Source organism: Miscanthus floridulus, chromosome 16 (genome assembly GCF_019320115.1).
Source record: "Miscanthus floridulus cultivar M001 chromosome 16, ASM1932011v1, whole genome shotgun sequence".
Classification (NCBI taxonomy): Eukaryota; Viridiplantae; Streptophyta; class Magnoliopsida; order Poales; family Poaceae; genus Miscanthus; species Miscanthus floridulus.
Window position 1 is genome coordinate 92146175 of NC_089595.1, and position 16691 is coordinate 92162865.

The following is a 16691-nucleotide window of genomic DNA, read 5'->3' on the forward strand; positions in this document are numbered from 1 at the left end:
TGGGCATGACGTTGATGGATCGCAAACAAAATTACATTGCAGAAACTGAGGATCAAGCGTCAAACTTCCGTTCTCTCTCTCTCTTCCCTTTGCAGAGACCAAAGCATGAAACTTCAGCGTTCAGCACATGGCTGCCTCGCAACTGACCAGAGTTCCTAGGACACAAGAATATTCCTGATATAACTGATTAGAGTTTTGGAACGGAGGGAGCTTTGGGGCCTCGCCACATGCACGGGCAGATACAGCGGTGGGGCGGGGGGCTCAAGCCCCCCTATTTGTATCGTAGTCGTGGAATCTCTGTGGAGCTCTCATGAATTTTTAAATAAAGTTCTATAGTATAGAAATAACTAAGATTTAAAATCGAATAGCAGTGTTGTTCAGCCTCCATAAAATATTTTCTGGCCACATGGCTGCCTGCAAGAAAAACTCAAACACACACATGCAGGGCGCCTCACCACGACTTCTAACCGCCCCGTGCCAAAAGGAGCAGTTTCGTTCGACTTCCCACGATCTTCATCACACCCCCCTCGTGTTTTTTTGCATTAACCCCCTCCGCTCACTCGCCGCTTTCCTAACCCGCCCTCCCCTCCTCGTTTCTCTCGATCTCTCCAGCTCCCCCCCTCTAACCCTTCAACTTGTCTCCAAAACCGCCAGCCGCAGCCGCCGGCCCGCTTGCTCCCAGGGGGGTCATTCGCCGCTGCTCCCGACGCCTCCTGAGAAGCGAACTGCCTTGGCCGCTTCCCCTTGCCCCGCCGCGCCGAGGAGCGGGGCCAGAGTTGGCGCGCCTTCGCCGTGCGGCCTCGCGCCGATTCGAGCCGTTCGTTCCTCGCTTCGGGCAGGCAGGGCAGGGGACCGACCGATCCCGCGGCGCCCGATGCGGCGGCGCGAGGCGTGATGTGCGGCGGATCGGAGCATGGACGTGATCGCGTCGTCTCCGCCCAGTAGAAGCTGCTGCGGCGGCGGCCTGCGGGTGCCGTCGGCGTGGGAGGAGGAGGGGCGATTGTTGTTGTTGCGCAAGACTTGACGATGTACATAGCGCGGGAGACTTCCAAGGTCTTCTTCGCCCTCGGTTCGATTCGGAGGCGGCTTTGCTAGTACCGCTTGGTGGTGCATGGTTTTCGTTGATTGATCGAGCTGTGGGGATTTATGGGGGTCTTTTTTTGGGCTGTGTGTAGGTATGGAGGAAGGTGACCACAGAGATATCGGTGGAGCTGCAGCTCCTGCGCGACAAGTGGGGCCTCCTACTCGCCGGTCTGATTTTTCAGGTGAGCTGCGCAAGTTTATTGCCCTAGATTCTGGTCTCTGGTGGAATTATTAATTTCGTGCGTGCTCTGTTATTATTCTGGTCTCTGCAGTTTTGAATTATTAGGCCATATTAATATACTACTTAACATAACAGGTTCCCCCATCTAGTAACTTCTCATGCATTATATAATTTGTTGCTATTTTTGCTTCTTAGTTCGAGGGTATTTTCCCATATCGGGAGTGTTTATTTTTTAATTGGCACGATCGCGTCTAGTTGAACCAATGTGCTATATTGTAAGGATTGTTCGTGTGATTTCTATTCTTAGATTGGTCTGCATTCTGTATGGTTGTTTTCATATAGGGACTACAAGAGAGCAAATTTGATGTCAATATTGCTCTATATAACACATTTTCCCTTGAAGGAAAGATATCTTGAAACATCTTGCCTTTCTAGTTGATTGCTAAAAATCTTATGGGCTTCCAAGGTATTGGTAGCATATATATATATATATATATGCATGTTAATATACCAGAAAATGGTATGGCTAAAAATTGCATGGTTAAGCACTTTATTCAAGTCTTTGCTGGGCACTATATTGTGTTGTGGAGCCAAATTGTCACAATGGAATCCCGCCTATACTTTCCCTGCATTGGTGTATCTGCACTTGTCTTCCTTTTATGGACATGTTAAATCTGTCTGTTTTGTAATAATTTGTGAGTATTAACTTTTGTGCTCTTTTTGCCGACATGCGTTTGTTTCATTGTAGCAAGCCAGCACTAATTTGGATTTTCCTTTTGCCTCAGAAGCCATCAAGTTTCGAATGAAAAAAAAAACAGTCTTGCTCTATGTATTGTGAATATATCCTTGGCCTTAACCTATTATTGTAATGCATTAGTCAAACTCGCCTTCAGTCTAGTGATGTTGTACTTCTGTATCAACAAACTGCATAAGTATATGATAATCTGTCAGTGCCTTCTTTGATCCTGACTAAGCATTGCGTATCTCTTAGCACCCCAATTTTCGCTGCCAGCTTTGGTTCAACATTGGTTATCGATGATCCAAAGATTTGACAGCTGCTGTTTACACAATACTGAAAATAACATTTGCCAAATCTCACCAAGCGATGTTATTCTTGACTTCTGCTGTTTCACAATCGGCAATCAAAGTCCAAATGGTTAGCATGGTTACAAACACAGGGTGATTATTGCTTCGTGAGCAAATAATGCATTTTTATTGTTAATTATTTCTTCCCTAAAACTCTGCAGGTTGTCTTTTCCTGATATGATGATAGTTTTCTATTCTTTTTTTTGTTTGTTTATGTGTATTTAGTTATCTAGGATTACTTATGCAGCTATGTTTCTCAGTTGATTAATGGATTACTGTGGAGATTCATATACAATGATTTTGCCTATAAATAGTATGTTCATGGATTGGCTGCTCGAGGCGTGCACTATTTGCATCGACCTGGACCACTGCTCCAGGACTTGGGATTTATGTCCCTTCCAGTAAGTGAATTGCTTCATTTCTTTTTCTATCGGTTAGAGTGTAGTTAGTAGACACTCACTAACCAGTTTGGCACTGTTGAATCTTTTTATTAGGAGCTCGGGCAAGACAAAGGTTATCTTAGTGAGAGTATATTTTCTTCCATCTTCATCTCGTTTGTGTTGGTAGGTAACTCTTGCTGCTTTTCTACTTGATTGCTCCTGTTAGTCTTTTACTCTGTTTACCCTTCTTGTATGCATGTGTTCTCGTGTGTTTGTTCTTTCTCACATGTTAAGAAAATGGTTCAAACTAAATATGAACTGAAAAGCCAACACTGGTGGCATGTTGTATGGGCTAAAATATTAGCTCCGAGATTAATCTTGTTTTACATAAAAATTACACAGTTGATTGTTGTCATGATTGCTTTAAATGAACCTGATTGTATTCCATTATTGTGGTCCTCCAGTGTGATATCTGGTAATTTCTTATTATTTCTTGAGTTTAACATTTTTAATACCAGTAAAACTCAAGAATATATATCATAAAAAATGTTTGCTGAAAACATTAACTAACTGTTGTTCATAGTATCTGTTTGACATTCTTTTGATCACGAGATGTGTTGTTCTTCCTTTCTTTTGGCCATTTTCTATTTTTCTGTGACATGAACCATCTATACCATATCAAGCTTGATCTCACATGATTATCTTTATGTGCAGTGGACTTTCCATCCTTTTATTTATCACAGCAAACGTTTCTATACTGTACTGATCTGGCGCCGGGTGCTTGCTTTTTTAGTTGTAAGTATAGTGTTCCTAGTTTTCATCTATATATGTTTCTTCTGTTTGCCCTGAAGTACTTACTGTATTTCATATTCTTTTTATCCAGGCTTCACAATTTTTAAGGATTATTACATTCTATTCGACCCAGCTCCCAGGTCCAAATTATCATTGTCGTGAGGTAACCTTTTCATTTGATATTATGCTCTGTTCTGGATGCAGCTTGTGAACACATGCCACTTTGTCATATATGAAGTCATATAGCATTATCTCTGTAGGGCTCAAAACTGGCAACTCTTCCACCACCCAATAGTGTACTTGAAGTGCTCCTGATTAACTGTAAGTCTATTTTGTTGGTCAGCAGATTCTGTATCGAATTCTCTCTGACAAACCAGCAATTTGAATCGCCCTTTGCAGTTCCTCGTGGAGTACTTTTTGGTTGTGGTGATTTGATATTTTCATCTCACATGATTTTCACCCTGGTTTTCGTTCGAACTTACCATAAATATGGTTTGAAAAGGTAATTATGTTTTACACCTATCTTTTTGTTTGAACCCTATCAAGTTCTTACTGTCTCATGTGGTTATTCCTGAAATGAAGCTGAACTGTGTATATTGTATTCAGGTTTATTAAGTTCCTTGCTTGGTTCATGGCTATAATTCAGAGTCTCCTTATAATTGCTTCTCGCAAGCACTACTCTGTTGATGTTGTTGTTGCGTGGTATGCTAACTTCTATCCCACTTCTCTGTTCTTTGGGTACTGCCTTGCTGTTAAACTGTTTTTTTATAATGCAGGTATACCGTAAACTTAGTAGTATTCTTTGTTGACAACAAGCTGCCAGGTACTGGTTTATGGCATATTAGGACTCACGATTTCTGCGCACCTTGGTAGGTACTTTTTTAAAAGGGCCTGTTGACATTTCTGCAGAAATGCCGGATCGGACGAGCGGGCTACCTTTGCTTCCATTAAGCTGCAAAGAAAAGGAGAGCAGGCAGAAGGAGGAGAAAGACAGTAAACTGAAGGATGAGTTCCACAAGTTACTGAACGGGAACCATGTGGATCCTACTGATCGGGTAATGTATACTAACAACTCTTTACCAAGCAACCCTACTCATCCTATCTGGATCTGCATAGCCATCTCTGTCACAACTGCATTAGACTGCTAATTATTGAACTTTGTTTGGTCACTAATAACCCTTTTTCAAGGATGTATCTATTAGTCTAATTACTTCCAAGCCTCTCGTGAATCTCTTCCATCTAGGCATTGCTGCCTGTATGTGTTGTGCTACGTCCTATTGCGGCCCACAATGCTGTACTTAACCTAACATGCCTGTTCCTGGCTTTCAGCGACAGCGGGCACAGACGAATGGGAGGCACGACGAAGACATCAATCACGCGCTCTCCGAGGCCACTGCCAACGGCACGTAAGGGGCCGGCGGCATCTGCTTTTGGCCGGGAGCTTTGTCCTTGGCGCTCGGAGGAGAATCCTCGCGGGGGCCGAGAAAAACTGCCCGGTGTGTTGTCCCGAAGCCGTCCGAGATTCCAGCAATCCAGCCGCAGCATTCACATGCATATTCATGAACCTGCCGTTGCGTTGCGTTGCGCAAGAATCAGAAGAATCTTGTGGCGTTTCTCGGTACAGTTTTGCGTCATACTTCATTGCAATGACATTTCTCAGGATGGCACAGGGGGAAAAATGATCTTGTTGTACATATTGATCCGCTAAAAACATGCGTGCATTCGCCGCGGCCTTGCACCTCTGTCCTCTGACGAGCGATGATGCTTAGTCGATGGCTGGAGCCTGAAGTGTGCAGGTTGGTGTTCCTTCGTGCCAACGCACTCATGCTTGTTTCATGCGGCGCTGAATAAGGTCTGAGCAGTCCACGAGACGGCACGTTAGGCGAAGCGACAGCGCGGGAAGCCCTGCACGTGCGTTCTGTTGCGTCGCGTATACGGCGGAGCTGGGACCGCGAGCAGGCGTCGAGCGGCGCATGTGGTGAGTTGTGGGAGTCGCTTGTGCCGTTGTGCGTGGTCTGTGGGAGCTGCGAAAGACGTGCCTCTGAGCGCCATCGAGGGCGGCAGCGCGACTACCTGTTTCCTCGAAAGAATTAATGGGCAAGCAGCCAACTAATGGGCAAGCTATCGTAAACGATCGTATATTATTTATCGTTGGCTGATTTATTGTGAGAAAAAAATATTGATTCAGCTTATAATCCACTATCCGAGCAAGCGCAGGCTAAAGATTCAGATGATTTTGGCGCAGGCTGAAGATTCAGATGATTTTGGCTGTGACGCGTCCTGGGCAGCATTGAATCTGTGTCCGGTACGGCGTTCCTGCAACCCAACTGTTCAGGCGACGATTAACCTCGTTGGCAGATGTATCCTTCACGAACCGCAGCATTTACCGTGACTGAAGCAGTGCTGCATTCAAGTCGTTGCATGGGACCAGCATAGGACCATGAGTCCACAGACCAAAAAAAAAGGACTTAAAGCTCGGTTGAGCCTTTCATATTTTTTCGTTTATAACTGTTCAGCATTTCATTTGAGTCACAACGCAAGGACTCCATGGACTTCTCCAGTGAGGCTAGCACTCCGGATTGGGCTTAGGTTCGGGATTTGGATTGAGTTGCTCTTAGGTAGTTTTTGAAATAGAATTGAATGCTCCTATCCTAATTTTGGCGATGGGATTATTCTATTTCTTTTTTTTTAGTTGAAAAGTGACGAGACCGTTCATGTGATGGTCTGGAGACACAGATGCTGACATGGTGGCCCCACCTGTTAGCCCATATCATATCTTTCTCTTCGTCCCCATGGTCAGACGTCGTTGCTGCTCAACTCCTCCTTATGCCTAGTCTCCTCCCCAGGCTCGTCCCAAACTTAATTTTAACCTGAAGCGCTAGCTTTGTCACCAAGGTTCAAGATCCATTAAGAGCACCAATTCTCCACTTTGAACCGGCAGTCTCAAACCAAGCACACAATCAGGAGCCTCCCAACAAAAACTACACCAAGGTCACGTAGTCCTCCACCGAGACGTTTAGGAGCTAACAAACTCCACGAGTACCAAGTCTCCAACCTTCACTCGATCAAACTCTAATCCAAGAGCAAAAAGATGCACCCCTCTTGACTTGAATTGTCCTCAAACCCTTTACAAAGCTTTCCATTATGTGTGTACCCATCTGGGGTCGGAGAGAGCTCAAAATAAGCAGCGGAACACACATATATATAGGTCATGTGTGAGCATCAAACTATTAGAAAAGGGCTACTAAAGAAAGCGCCGCCAGATGTCCACCAGGCTCTTAAAGAGTACAGATAAATGATGCAAAGTTTTCATTGTGCAAAATTTGAGGATGAAGAAAATATACGAAAGAGAAAAAAAGAAAGAAAATCAGGACACAGTTGTGCGGGTTATGGATCGAGGAGCAACTGACCCAATTATATTATATGACTATAATTCAAAGAAAAATCATATCATCGTTTCTCTTTTTTATTTCTCCCTGTAGAATTTGTTTTATTCTATATTTTTACATGAACAACTTGCATCGTCATCTATTCTATTCATATTTTAGTTGTGTTTGTCAAGCACTTTTTTGTGTTTTTAAAAATGGAACCACGGCGCCTCAGGAGATACGTATGTATGTTCTGTGCCAAGACATAAAGAGAGCAGCACCCTCAAACTTGATATATGGCCATATGGGTGCGGTCATGTGCACGTCTTCATCATCCTTCCAAAAGGAAGAGGCTAGACAGGACCACCTTTCCGTTGGGAAAATCAAACACAGAATCACGGAAACTATAGAAGAAAGCTAATGCTCTCAAGCGCAGTTATGTTGTGATTTGTGAACTTTTCCAGTAACCACACGGAGTAGGAACTAGGAAGGCATGATCCTCGCTTGCTGTACGCACGTACCGCTGTACTGATAGGATCCGAATCCCTGCAACTCTGAACAAAAACTCATTGCGCTACAGTGGCACACGGTAGTCCCCTCTCAATGGTACTACACTTGAAATTCAAACACTTTTTTGAAACATGCACGTAATTGCATCTCTTTTTTTTTGAAACATGCACGTAATTGCACCAGCAAGCCGCGTTTACCCGATCGTGCATTTATAATCGGGCCCGCAAGCAGGAACGCATCCCGTGAATCAGATAGATCAGGTCTTTAAGGTACGCTCCCTAGGACCGTGCAAATTTATTGTGTTCCTCTGCCTCTCTGCGACGCTGATAACTGCAGGCTCCCAGAATTCTGTGAGGCAGATCGAGCTCACCCAAGGAAAGGGAGGATCATGTCACTGCTCACCCTCTGTCAGCACTTTCCACCATGAAAGAAACCAAACTAACAAGACAAACATCCTAATCCGCTGTGCACAGAAAAGCTCAGTAGTATAGTGCATCCGGGCAAGCATCAACGAAAAACGCAATACTGCACACAGAAGCGCGAGCATTTGACAACCTTTTTCTTTATTACTTCGAGAGACATGCCTCAACGACAGTAACCAGCTCACCATTCACAAGGATTAGAAGCATCGGAACAAAGCGCGATCAGAGAGGAATCCTCACATGATCACACCAAATCAACACGCCAGAACAACAAAACCGCTTGAAAGCTAGAAAATGACTAGTAGACTAACAACCCTCGTCTCCGCACACGACGATAAAACACCAACCACGAAGCCACAGACCTTCTATTCCTTGCTTTCAATCAACTACATCTAGATTGGCAGAGAAACGCTCAATCATGTTCCCTTTTTCTTGCGGGATCGTCACCTCTGATCTTTACCTTTACCTCTTTTTACCAACACAAAGGCATTCATCATCATAAATAAATGCGCTATCATCATCCCCACCATGTACTCTTTCTTGTACCATCTTCAAACTTTTGCTTCAACCCAGCCTGTTCTTTCAGATTTGCTAGATCTTACCGACATGTTTGGAGTAATGGCTTTGGAGCTTTTTATTCAGGGCCCATGTGCGTCAAGAACTTAATTAGCCAGGGACATTGAAGTGGAAGAGCCAAGAAATGACAAAGGCGAACACCATGCAAGCAAGAAGGAAGTTGAGAAACCGATGCCCTTGCCAGAACCTCCGAGTTTCAGCCGGTGGCGCTTGCACAGCAGCTACGTTGTTTGTTTCACTCCACTGATCACTGAACTCTGGATCCCCCAAAACTACGACGTTGGATGCAGTTGAGCTACATATCTCACAGATCCTACAGCAAAGAACAAGAGAGACATTTAGTTCGTATACAGTATCAAATCGCATACAAATCATAACCGCAGATAGCTTGGCCTCGAAGAAAAAAATATAAGAACTATAGCGGTACTTCATTTTTAATTTCTTTTTCACAACAAAAGGGTAATAAATCGATGTCTCTAAGCATGCAAAAGAGAACAAGGTAGCAAACCTTAGCTTCATATCATGCAAAGGATTAAAAAGCAAAGATAATCAGCTGTGGCAACAAGTACAAAAGCTGATATTCCTCTGAAAGAAAGGCTTACGCCACATTGCTTTGAAACAGATCTATGCTCCAATTCTCCAAATGGATGCACCGATTAAAGTGTTTTATGTTCAAAACAACGGGCATAGCCATCTCTGCATGCATTATTTGGATGTTTGCCTAATTTGCATGTGGTCAAATCAGAGCACAACTTTTTTTTTGACAAAATGGCATAAACACATTGAACAATAAACACAGGAACTCAACATAGATTCAATATAGAAGTTGATTATAGACCTACTGTTGCATTTCTTTGCCTGAATATTCGATTTTATAGTAATAATTCCAGTGAAATCTACGCATTTGACATTGTGTGATACAAACAAATGTTGACAATGAAAAAGTGCTATAGCTACCATAAGGTTCATTTACTTCTTTTTGTTAACACTGTTCCTCTCCTTAATTGTGACTGCTGATTCAAACTAAAACTACCAGTATGTGTTACAAGTTTGAACTAATAACAAAAAAAAAAAAACACATCCTGCCTGTTTTAAGATTTGTAATGTAGAGAGAAATTTAACAGCCAGACTGAATTGCAAGGGAAACCCTTGTTGTGATCAATTCGTGACTCCTAAGCCCCAATATTGATTAAGGTGACAGTTCTTGTTTCCAATAACTAGAGATAGCAAAGTACTCCTATCCTTCTTCTGCAGTACAAAGTTCGATAAAGCTAAATAGGAGTATACATTATGAAAGCCGCTCTTCTCTATAAATATCTGCACCTACTTCCTGTAAGGGAAACACTTAGGCCTTCTTGTTTAGATCCTCCTTCTAAACTTTACAACCTAATATTTAGACACATACATGAAATATTAAATATAGATTAAAAATAACTAATTATACAGATTGCGACTACTTTGCGAAACAAATCCTTTAAGCCTAATTAGTCCATGATTTGACAATAAAGTGCTAAGTAACACATGCGCTAGTGACTAATTAATTATGCTTAATAAATTCGTCTCACGGTTTACTGGTGGATTCTGTAATTTGTTTTTTATTAGTATCCGAACATCCCATGTGACACCCCTATGTAATATCCAATGTGACACCCTAAAACTTTACACCCTGGATCTAAACAAGGCCTTATCAATGAGATTTAAGTGCAACACTTTATGATTGCTGACTGCTGCCCACAACAATTTCATGAAAGCATATACCTTGTGTAGTGGAAAGTGACACAACTACACTACCCCTATGCCACCAAACAAAAAACAGTACCCCTATATCACAAGTACTCAAACCAGACCACGCAATCTATCAAGAACAGACTTGGTCAACACAATAATCCATAAAGCTCTACAAATTCTTAAAGAAAAAACAGCACATTCCAAGTGCAAACAGATAATGCACTGAATCTGCTGAAAGAACAAATGCTAACTTTGGTCCCATTCGGCTAGTAGAATTTTGGCTGAAACTGGCTGAAAAACACTATTCTGGCTAGATTATTGTGAGAGAAAAATACGATTCCAGTTAAAAAAAGAAGCCGAACAAGCCGGATATGGGGTAAGCCGAACGGAGCCTTTATCCACTTCAATAACTCAACATTCCGGAATTCATACAAGCCTACTAATTAATCATTTACTTTGTCTTTTCCTCCCCATCTGCTACCTTTACCTTTGGCCAGGGGGTGTTTGGTTTCTCCTCTTAGACTTTAGTCGCTGTCCTATCGGATGTTGAATACATGCATGAAGTATTAAATATAGACTAATTATGAAACTAATTGCACAACTTGCGACTAATTTACGAGACGAATCTTTTAAACCTAATTAGTCCATGATTTGACAATATAGTGCTACAATAAACATGTGCTAATGAAAGATCCATTAGGCTTAATAAATTCGTCTCATGGAGTACTGACGGATTCTGTAATTTATTTTTTTATTAGTATCCGAACACCCAATACGACATCCTCAAGTGACACGTCGACGAATCCAAACACCCGCCACCTGCTAAGATTCCTTAATCATGTGTTCATGCACCACCAAATGCATTACCTTTCAGATAAAACCTATATCTGCAGTTAGTAAACCCTGAAAATCTGTGTAGCGTTCGTAGGGTACATTTAATGTCTTACATCTGCACTGTGTATCTCCTACTTAAAAATTAGGAGGGCAATTTTAGAAGGAAAAGAAAATGACGAGCTTGCACATTGCTCCTAAGGAACTAATCGAATCGGACTGAATCGCCGAGAGTTCAATGGACTGGGACTTACTTGTTGCCTCTGATCTTGAACCAGGTGTCGGCGCACTGCTTGTGGGCGTAGGATAAGTCCCCCTTGCAAGAGCAGCCGAGCGTGATGCCGGCGCCGGACTCAGCCGCCGTGCTCTCCAGGCCAAGGTGGCAAATGCGGCAGTTCTGTTCGGCCTTCTCAGGACTGGCCTTGATGATCTCGCTCAGTCCGGCCTCCAGGTCAACATCCTCCAGCGAGCCCTCTGACACGCACGACGACTTCCTGCAGTGTTCTCTGGCGGCCTCGCCATCGGCGTCGGCGTCGACGGAGCTCGCGCGGGCGGAGGCGCACGGCGAGATGCAGTCCTGGTAGGCGGTGGAGTCCTGGCGCGAGTGCGACGCCCACGACCGGTCCTCCGCGTCCGAGAAGTACTGGGTTTCTGCCTCGTCCCCGTCGTCGTCGTCCGCAAACTCAGGCGCGTCACGGCGCAGCTCGCCGCGCTCGAGGTCTTCGGCGTCAGGGTGGTCCATCGACGAATGGCCTCCGCCGCCCACCATCTCGACGGAAACAATCTACACCAACCTAAACATCAAGGAATGCAACCAGACGAAAGGAATTAGTCACGAAAACCAGAACAGATTAATCTAGCGCTTCCCAAGATCAAAAGCCCAACTCATCAAGAACAGAGATTTACCAAGAACACATCCGCCGCCGCCGCCGCGGCACCGCTCTCGGCTCTCCGAATCCCGCCTCGACCAAGAATCAAGAACGAACCAAGACGGCCAAAAGAAAGGCGGGCAATGCGATCGCGAATGGAATGGAACCCACTAATGCGGTAGTGGACGGGTCCTCGAGGGGTGGGGTTCCCGTGAGGTTTCTTGGTCCATCGCCGCAAGAAGACGAGAGAAACCGGGGGAGAGAGAACGGATTATATGTGCTGCACACACACAGTGAGGGGAAAAGAAGAGCGAAAAAGAGAAAGAAAAGCCTGTGCTTGCCGGTAGGAGAGGGTGTGAGAGCAGGAGGTCGAGCTCTGAGGTCTCAACATCTTATGGCCATGACCACGGCCCACCCATGGGTCAAGGATGGACAAAGAGTGTAGCTCAAGACTGCTTCCTGTGATCTGTCATATGTGGATAATGGCCCCGTTCGGCTTACTTCATATTCGGCTTCTTTTTTTAGCTGAAACAGTATTTTTCTCTCCCAACAATTCAACTAGAATAGTATTTTTCAGCCAGTTTCAACTAAAATTCTACCTGCCGAACCGGACCTAATGGGCGGATAGCTGGATACAGTGGAGTTGGCAGCGCAGCGGCAGTTTTCTTTTTAGTGGTTTTTGCCACTTCTTTCTTTCAATAAAACATCCTATTCTTCCTATATCATTTTTCATGTATAAAAAGTACAAAATAGAAAATGCCAATTCCTCGTTGAAAGAGAAATGTCTTGCATTTACGCATATATAGTAGAAAAAGACACCTTTAGTTATATAGAAAAACAATACTCATGTTACGCATAACTAGTTCGGTCAGAGATAAGGGATGCAAGTTCTGATTACTTTGAGTCATTGGGGCTGAACCAAAAACTTACTTCAATGAACTAGAATGATATTTTACTTAAGTTGTAAGTTGAGTGAGGGAAAAATAAACTAGAATAATATTTATCCCTAATTAGTTAGCTGACCCAAAAAAAAAACATCAAAGACATCTTCTCGTCATTTATCAGCCTGTTCGCTTGCTCGTAAACGATCATAAATTTCCAGCCGGGAACAGTATTTTTCTCTCACACCAAACTAGCCTGCAGTAAATAATCCACGATACGATACGGCCTCCCATACAGGAGATACGACAACCGCACATAAAACATACCGTAGTATCAATGTTCGTTGCTTGCAGATGCTTTATTTCTTTACGCCTAACACGTATAGAAGATTTGTCCGTCTTTCTCATCATTTATGACAAGTGCGCATAAAAACATGTCACAGTATCAACGTCAGTTGCTTGCGGATATGGTTACGCCTAACATGGTTTAGCAAAAAAGAGAAATGTTTTTGATTTGTTGGATATCATGAAAAATCCCCTTCACATATAAGTAATGTGAAAAGATAGTATCATATATAATTAACAATCCACAATGACGTATAAAGTTCTCGATCGATCTACTTTATATGTCTATATATCTATTTCCAAAAGCATAGCATCAATAATGAGGTACTAACACTAGCAAAACTAAAGGAGAACACTTTAGGTCAGAGGTTTTCATATTGCATGTTTTAGCAAAGATATTTGTATGAGCTATTAAATCTCTTTTGTGACATGGAAAAAAATAGGAAACAATCGTATTGTGTATACCTATAACTATAAGTATACGACAAACACACATAGAAACATGTTACTACTGTAACACCCTAGTGTTACGCAAGCATTTAGGCATTGCAAATCATGAACATAATACATCATCAAGCATCATAATCATACATGCATAATCATGTTAAATAATAACTGAAACAATGCTTTGAAACATATGAAACATGCTCGTAAAACATGTATGTTGCATTACTGTTTAAATGAACCCGGGTCGTGTTTGTGCTTGTAATGATGTTTAACATGATTGTTTGGGAGTACAAATGACTTAGAAATGTTTCACATGCATTTTGGAGCAAGGTTGGTATTCAAATTTTCTCAAATTTTGCTTTTAAAAATATTATTAAAAAATGGTCAAAATACCCTTTATTTAGCTTTTAACTTCCATCTCAAAATCTGTTTGGATTTAGACTTTGCACCTTTTGACAAAGTTGTAGAGTTTAAATTTTTAAACAACTTTTATTTTTACCCCAAATCCTGAAAACAGTTTTGGTTGCTCAAATTTGTGATTCAAATCAGTTGGGAAAACAAAAATTAAAAAAAAAAGAAAAAAAAGGAGAAAGGCTCTCCTCACCTTGTTGGGCCGACGCCTTGTTTCCGGCCCACAGCTGCATCCGGCCCGGCCCCGTCGCTTCGGCCGCGGCCGCTCCCGCGCGCTCCCCGCTCACGTGCGTCGCGCGTGACGCGCCCGCGCTCCGACCGCGCCAGGACGCACGAGCCGCGTGGCGGCCATGCGTCGGTGAGCTCGCCGCGCGGCACCGCCGGCCTGCCCCATTCCGATTGGCCCCGCCCCGCTTTCAAGACCCCCTGTCCGAGCCTCCCTCTCTCTCCCTCTCGTTCTCCTTTTCAAAATCCCGGGCGGGCGCCCGAGCTGCCGAGCTCACCGACGCGCTTCGCCGGCGTCAAGCTCCCTCACTGCCACCCCATTTCCCGATTCTCGCCGCCAGCAGCTCCGCCTTGGACCCCTGCCTCGCTTGTGCTCACTCGCGGCTGCTATTGTCAAGGTGAGGGCCGAGCGTGGCCGCCCCCTTTCTCTCCGGCAAGAACACTGCCACGGTCGCGTGGGCCGCCATGGCACCGGGCCATCCCACCCTTCCCGTCGGTGCGGCTCAGCGTGGTGAACACGCTTGCACCGCCTGCACCACCAGGGGGGCTCGCCGTCGATGAGCACCGGTCGGCGGAGCTCCTCCCCTGCTTTTGGGTCCCTAACCCGTGGGCCGTAGGGCCCAGCCATAGTGGCTGGTGGCAGCTCCGGGTGCACAGCACCGGGTGCACCTAGCGTTTACGCCCGGCTGGATTTTCGTTTTAAAAGAAAAAGATTTCTAGAAAATGCTTTTAAAGGATTCTAAAATACATAGTTGCTGCTATGGTGCCCCAATTTTGGTGAAACAAATTTCTATATGCTTCTTATAATTGGATCTACAGTAGAAAAATATTGCATGTGGTTTTTGTGATACTTTTGTATAGGGTTTTATTTAATTCTTGTATTCGCTGTTATCTTAGAAAATGTCTAGTAAATAGAATAATTATCAGAAAAATATGGTTCTAGTTTTATTAATCTCCTTTAGTGATGTACTTTGTAGGAAAAATATATGTCATGCATGTTCTGTAGAGAAATATTGATGTGTAGTTCAAGTGCCTTTAATTGATGATTTTTGTTATTTTGATAGAGAGCAAAAATTTTATAAAACATGTGTATGGTAATTTGTGTGCAGTGATTGTTTACTGTGTAGAACATAGGAAAAATATTAAATCTATTGTTTGATACTTCTCATAATACAAAGTATTTTATGCTCATATTTATGCCATAGCTTGTCATTTTTGTGTATGCTATTTTACTTATCCAAATGCCATGAAAATTTTATGGTAGTCTACTTAGAGCAGTACTATGCTACCGTAATTTTCTTAGATTTTTCTGTGCTACCGAAATAGGTGTTGCTGTTCAAACCTAGTTTCAATTAGGGTTTAATTAACCTTTTTAATGCATGTTTAGTTAATAATGTTTGCTTTGGTGTATCTTTGAAGCATCTTAGCTTATTGTGGTGACTTGGCATGTCAGTATAGTGGTTGTAGTAGTAGTATAGTAGTACATGTTCTTGGATGATGTTGGCTACCTTGTAGAAGAGCTTTACTGCTACTATGTCCAATAAAGTTAAACATGTTCATCTACATTCTATGCATCATGATTATTACATGTCATCTCTTTGATGCACCTATACATGAGCACTTATACATCTACATCATACAGGATCACTGGAGGAGTTGCTACTAGTAGTTCAGGAAGAGCAGACCGGGACAGATCCACAAGAAATCCAGGCACAGGAGGTGCTAGAGGAAGAGGAGCAAGAAGAGGGATTGCCCGAGTGCGTGGATCATCAATCTAGTTCGTTCGAACGAGGCAAGCCCTAGAGCATTCTAAGTCTCCTACTTTATAAAAGCAATTCTTTCTATATATGAGTTTATATATTGTTGCATTAAGTTGTAGGAGTTGATTGAAACCGTTGATGCATTTATTACTATCATTGCCTACCTTATTACCTTTTTACCCTGTTAGGTCGGGATCGAATAACTTCTTAGCCTTGCTTAGACCGGTAGCGATCGATGATTTCCGATCACCTATATTTATAGGTGGTTACTGGAAGAATTTAACTATGAAAGAATGATATCCTAGAATTAACCATGTATGATGGATAATTGGAGACCGGACAGAAAAGTTGGAGGCAACCAGACAGGGTTCTATGGTGCTGTTAGTTTTCCATCTGTGTCGATTAAGGACCGATCGTTGCTCGTCCCTCTTGTCATGTTGAACATATGCCTCATATTTAGCTGGCCGAATAAAGTACCTTTCGACCGCGAAGCTAGTGACACTATTCGAGCTGGGATAAACTCAGATTGGCAGACTGGTGCTGAAGGGGGTATGACGGGGATGCGAAGAGTGAGCCCAAGGTGTGTCCTGGCTGTCGAGCGGTCCCTAGATAGTGCGGTCCATGACTGTTATCCCGTGGCTACTTGGAAAGTGTCATTAGTGATTTGTAGCTCACTTGATCGATGAGTGTGGTTTGTGTGAGGAATAAATCACCAGCTGGTTAGGAATCGATTCGAATCGCCATCACTCCTGGATAGTGAGCACTTGACTCGGGCTACAGCATCATAGTAATTATG

General features: G+C 43.3%; 2 protein-coding genes across 3 annotated transcripts; one reads left to right on the forward strand and one right to left on the reverse strand.

The window, feature by feature from the left end:
• The first annotated feature begins 581 nt into the window (after window positions 1-581).
• LOC136511865 (phosphatidylinositol:ceramide inositolphosphotransferase-like) lies at window positions 582-5260 on the forward strand. 2 transcript variants are annotated; one of them, XM_066505890.1, is made up of 12 exons: window positions 582-1053; window positions 1176-1265; window positions 2665-2751; window positions 2845-2913; window positions 3445-3525; window positions 3614-3685; window positions 3783-3843; window positions 3922-4024; window positions 4129-4224; window positions 4299-4345; window positions 4432-4577; window positions 4852-5260. In XM_066505890.1, exons 1-12 carry the CDS (start codon window positions 1027-1029, stop codon window positions 4930-4932), a joined length of 960 nt encoding a protein of 319 aa, XP_066361987.1. In that variant the 5' UTR covers window positions 582-1026; the 3' UTR covers window positions 4933-5260. The 2 variants fall into 2 exon arrangements, with proteins under 2 accessions (XP_066361987.1, XP_066361988.1); XM_066505891.1 differs by lacking the exon at window positions 582-1053 and having other exon boundaries at window positions 1185-1265; window positions 2611-2751.
• Window positions 5261-7957: 2697 nt separating this feature from the next.
• Window positions 7958-12179, reverse strand: LOC136513817 (uncharacterized). Its single transcript, XM_066507793.1, has 3 exons — window positions 11864-12179; window positions 11212-11751; window positions 7958-8711 (listed from the first exon to the last, which is right to left on the reverse strand). Exons 2-3 carry the CDS (start codon window positions 11724-11726, stop codon window positions 8489-8491), a joined length of 738 nt encoding a protein of 245 aa, XP_066363890.1. The 5' UTR covers window positions 11727-11751; window positions 11864-12179; the 3' UTR covers window positions 7958-8488.
• Between the last annotated feature and the right edge of the window lie 4512 nt (window positions 12180-16691).

Coding starts and splice junctions, on each gene's coding strand:
- LOC136511865 (XM_066505890.1), top strand. CDS start 1,027: ATGTACATAGCGCGGGAGACTTCCAAG. Junction 1,054..1,175: donor TAGCGCGGGAGACTTCCAAG/GTCTTCTTCGCC, acceptor GGCTGTGTGTAG/GTATGGAGGAAGGTGACCAC. Junction 3,686..3,782: donor CAAATTATCATTGTCGTGAG/GTAACCTTTTCA, acceptor TTATCTCTGTAG/GGCTCAAAACTGGCAACTCT.
- LOC136513817 (XM_066507793.1), bottom strand. CDS start 11,726: ATGGTGGGCGGCGGAGGCCATTCGTCGATGGACCACCCTGACGCCGAA. Junction 8,712..11,211: donor TTCAAGATCAGAGGCAACAA/GTAAGTCCCAGT, acceptor TCTTTGCTGTAG/GATCTGTGAGATATGTAGCT.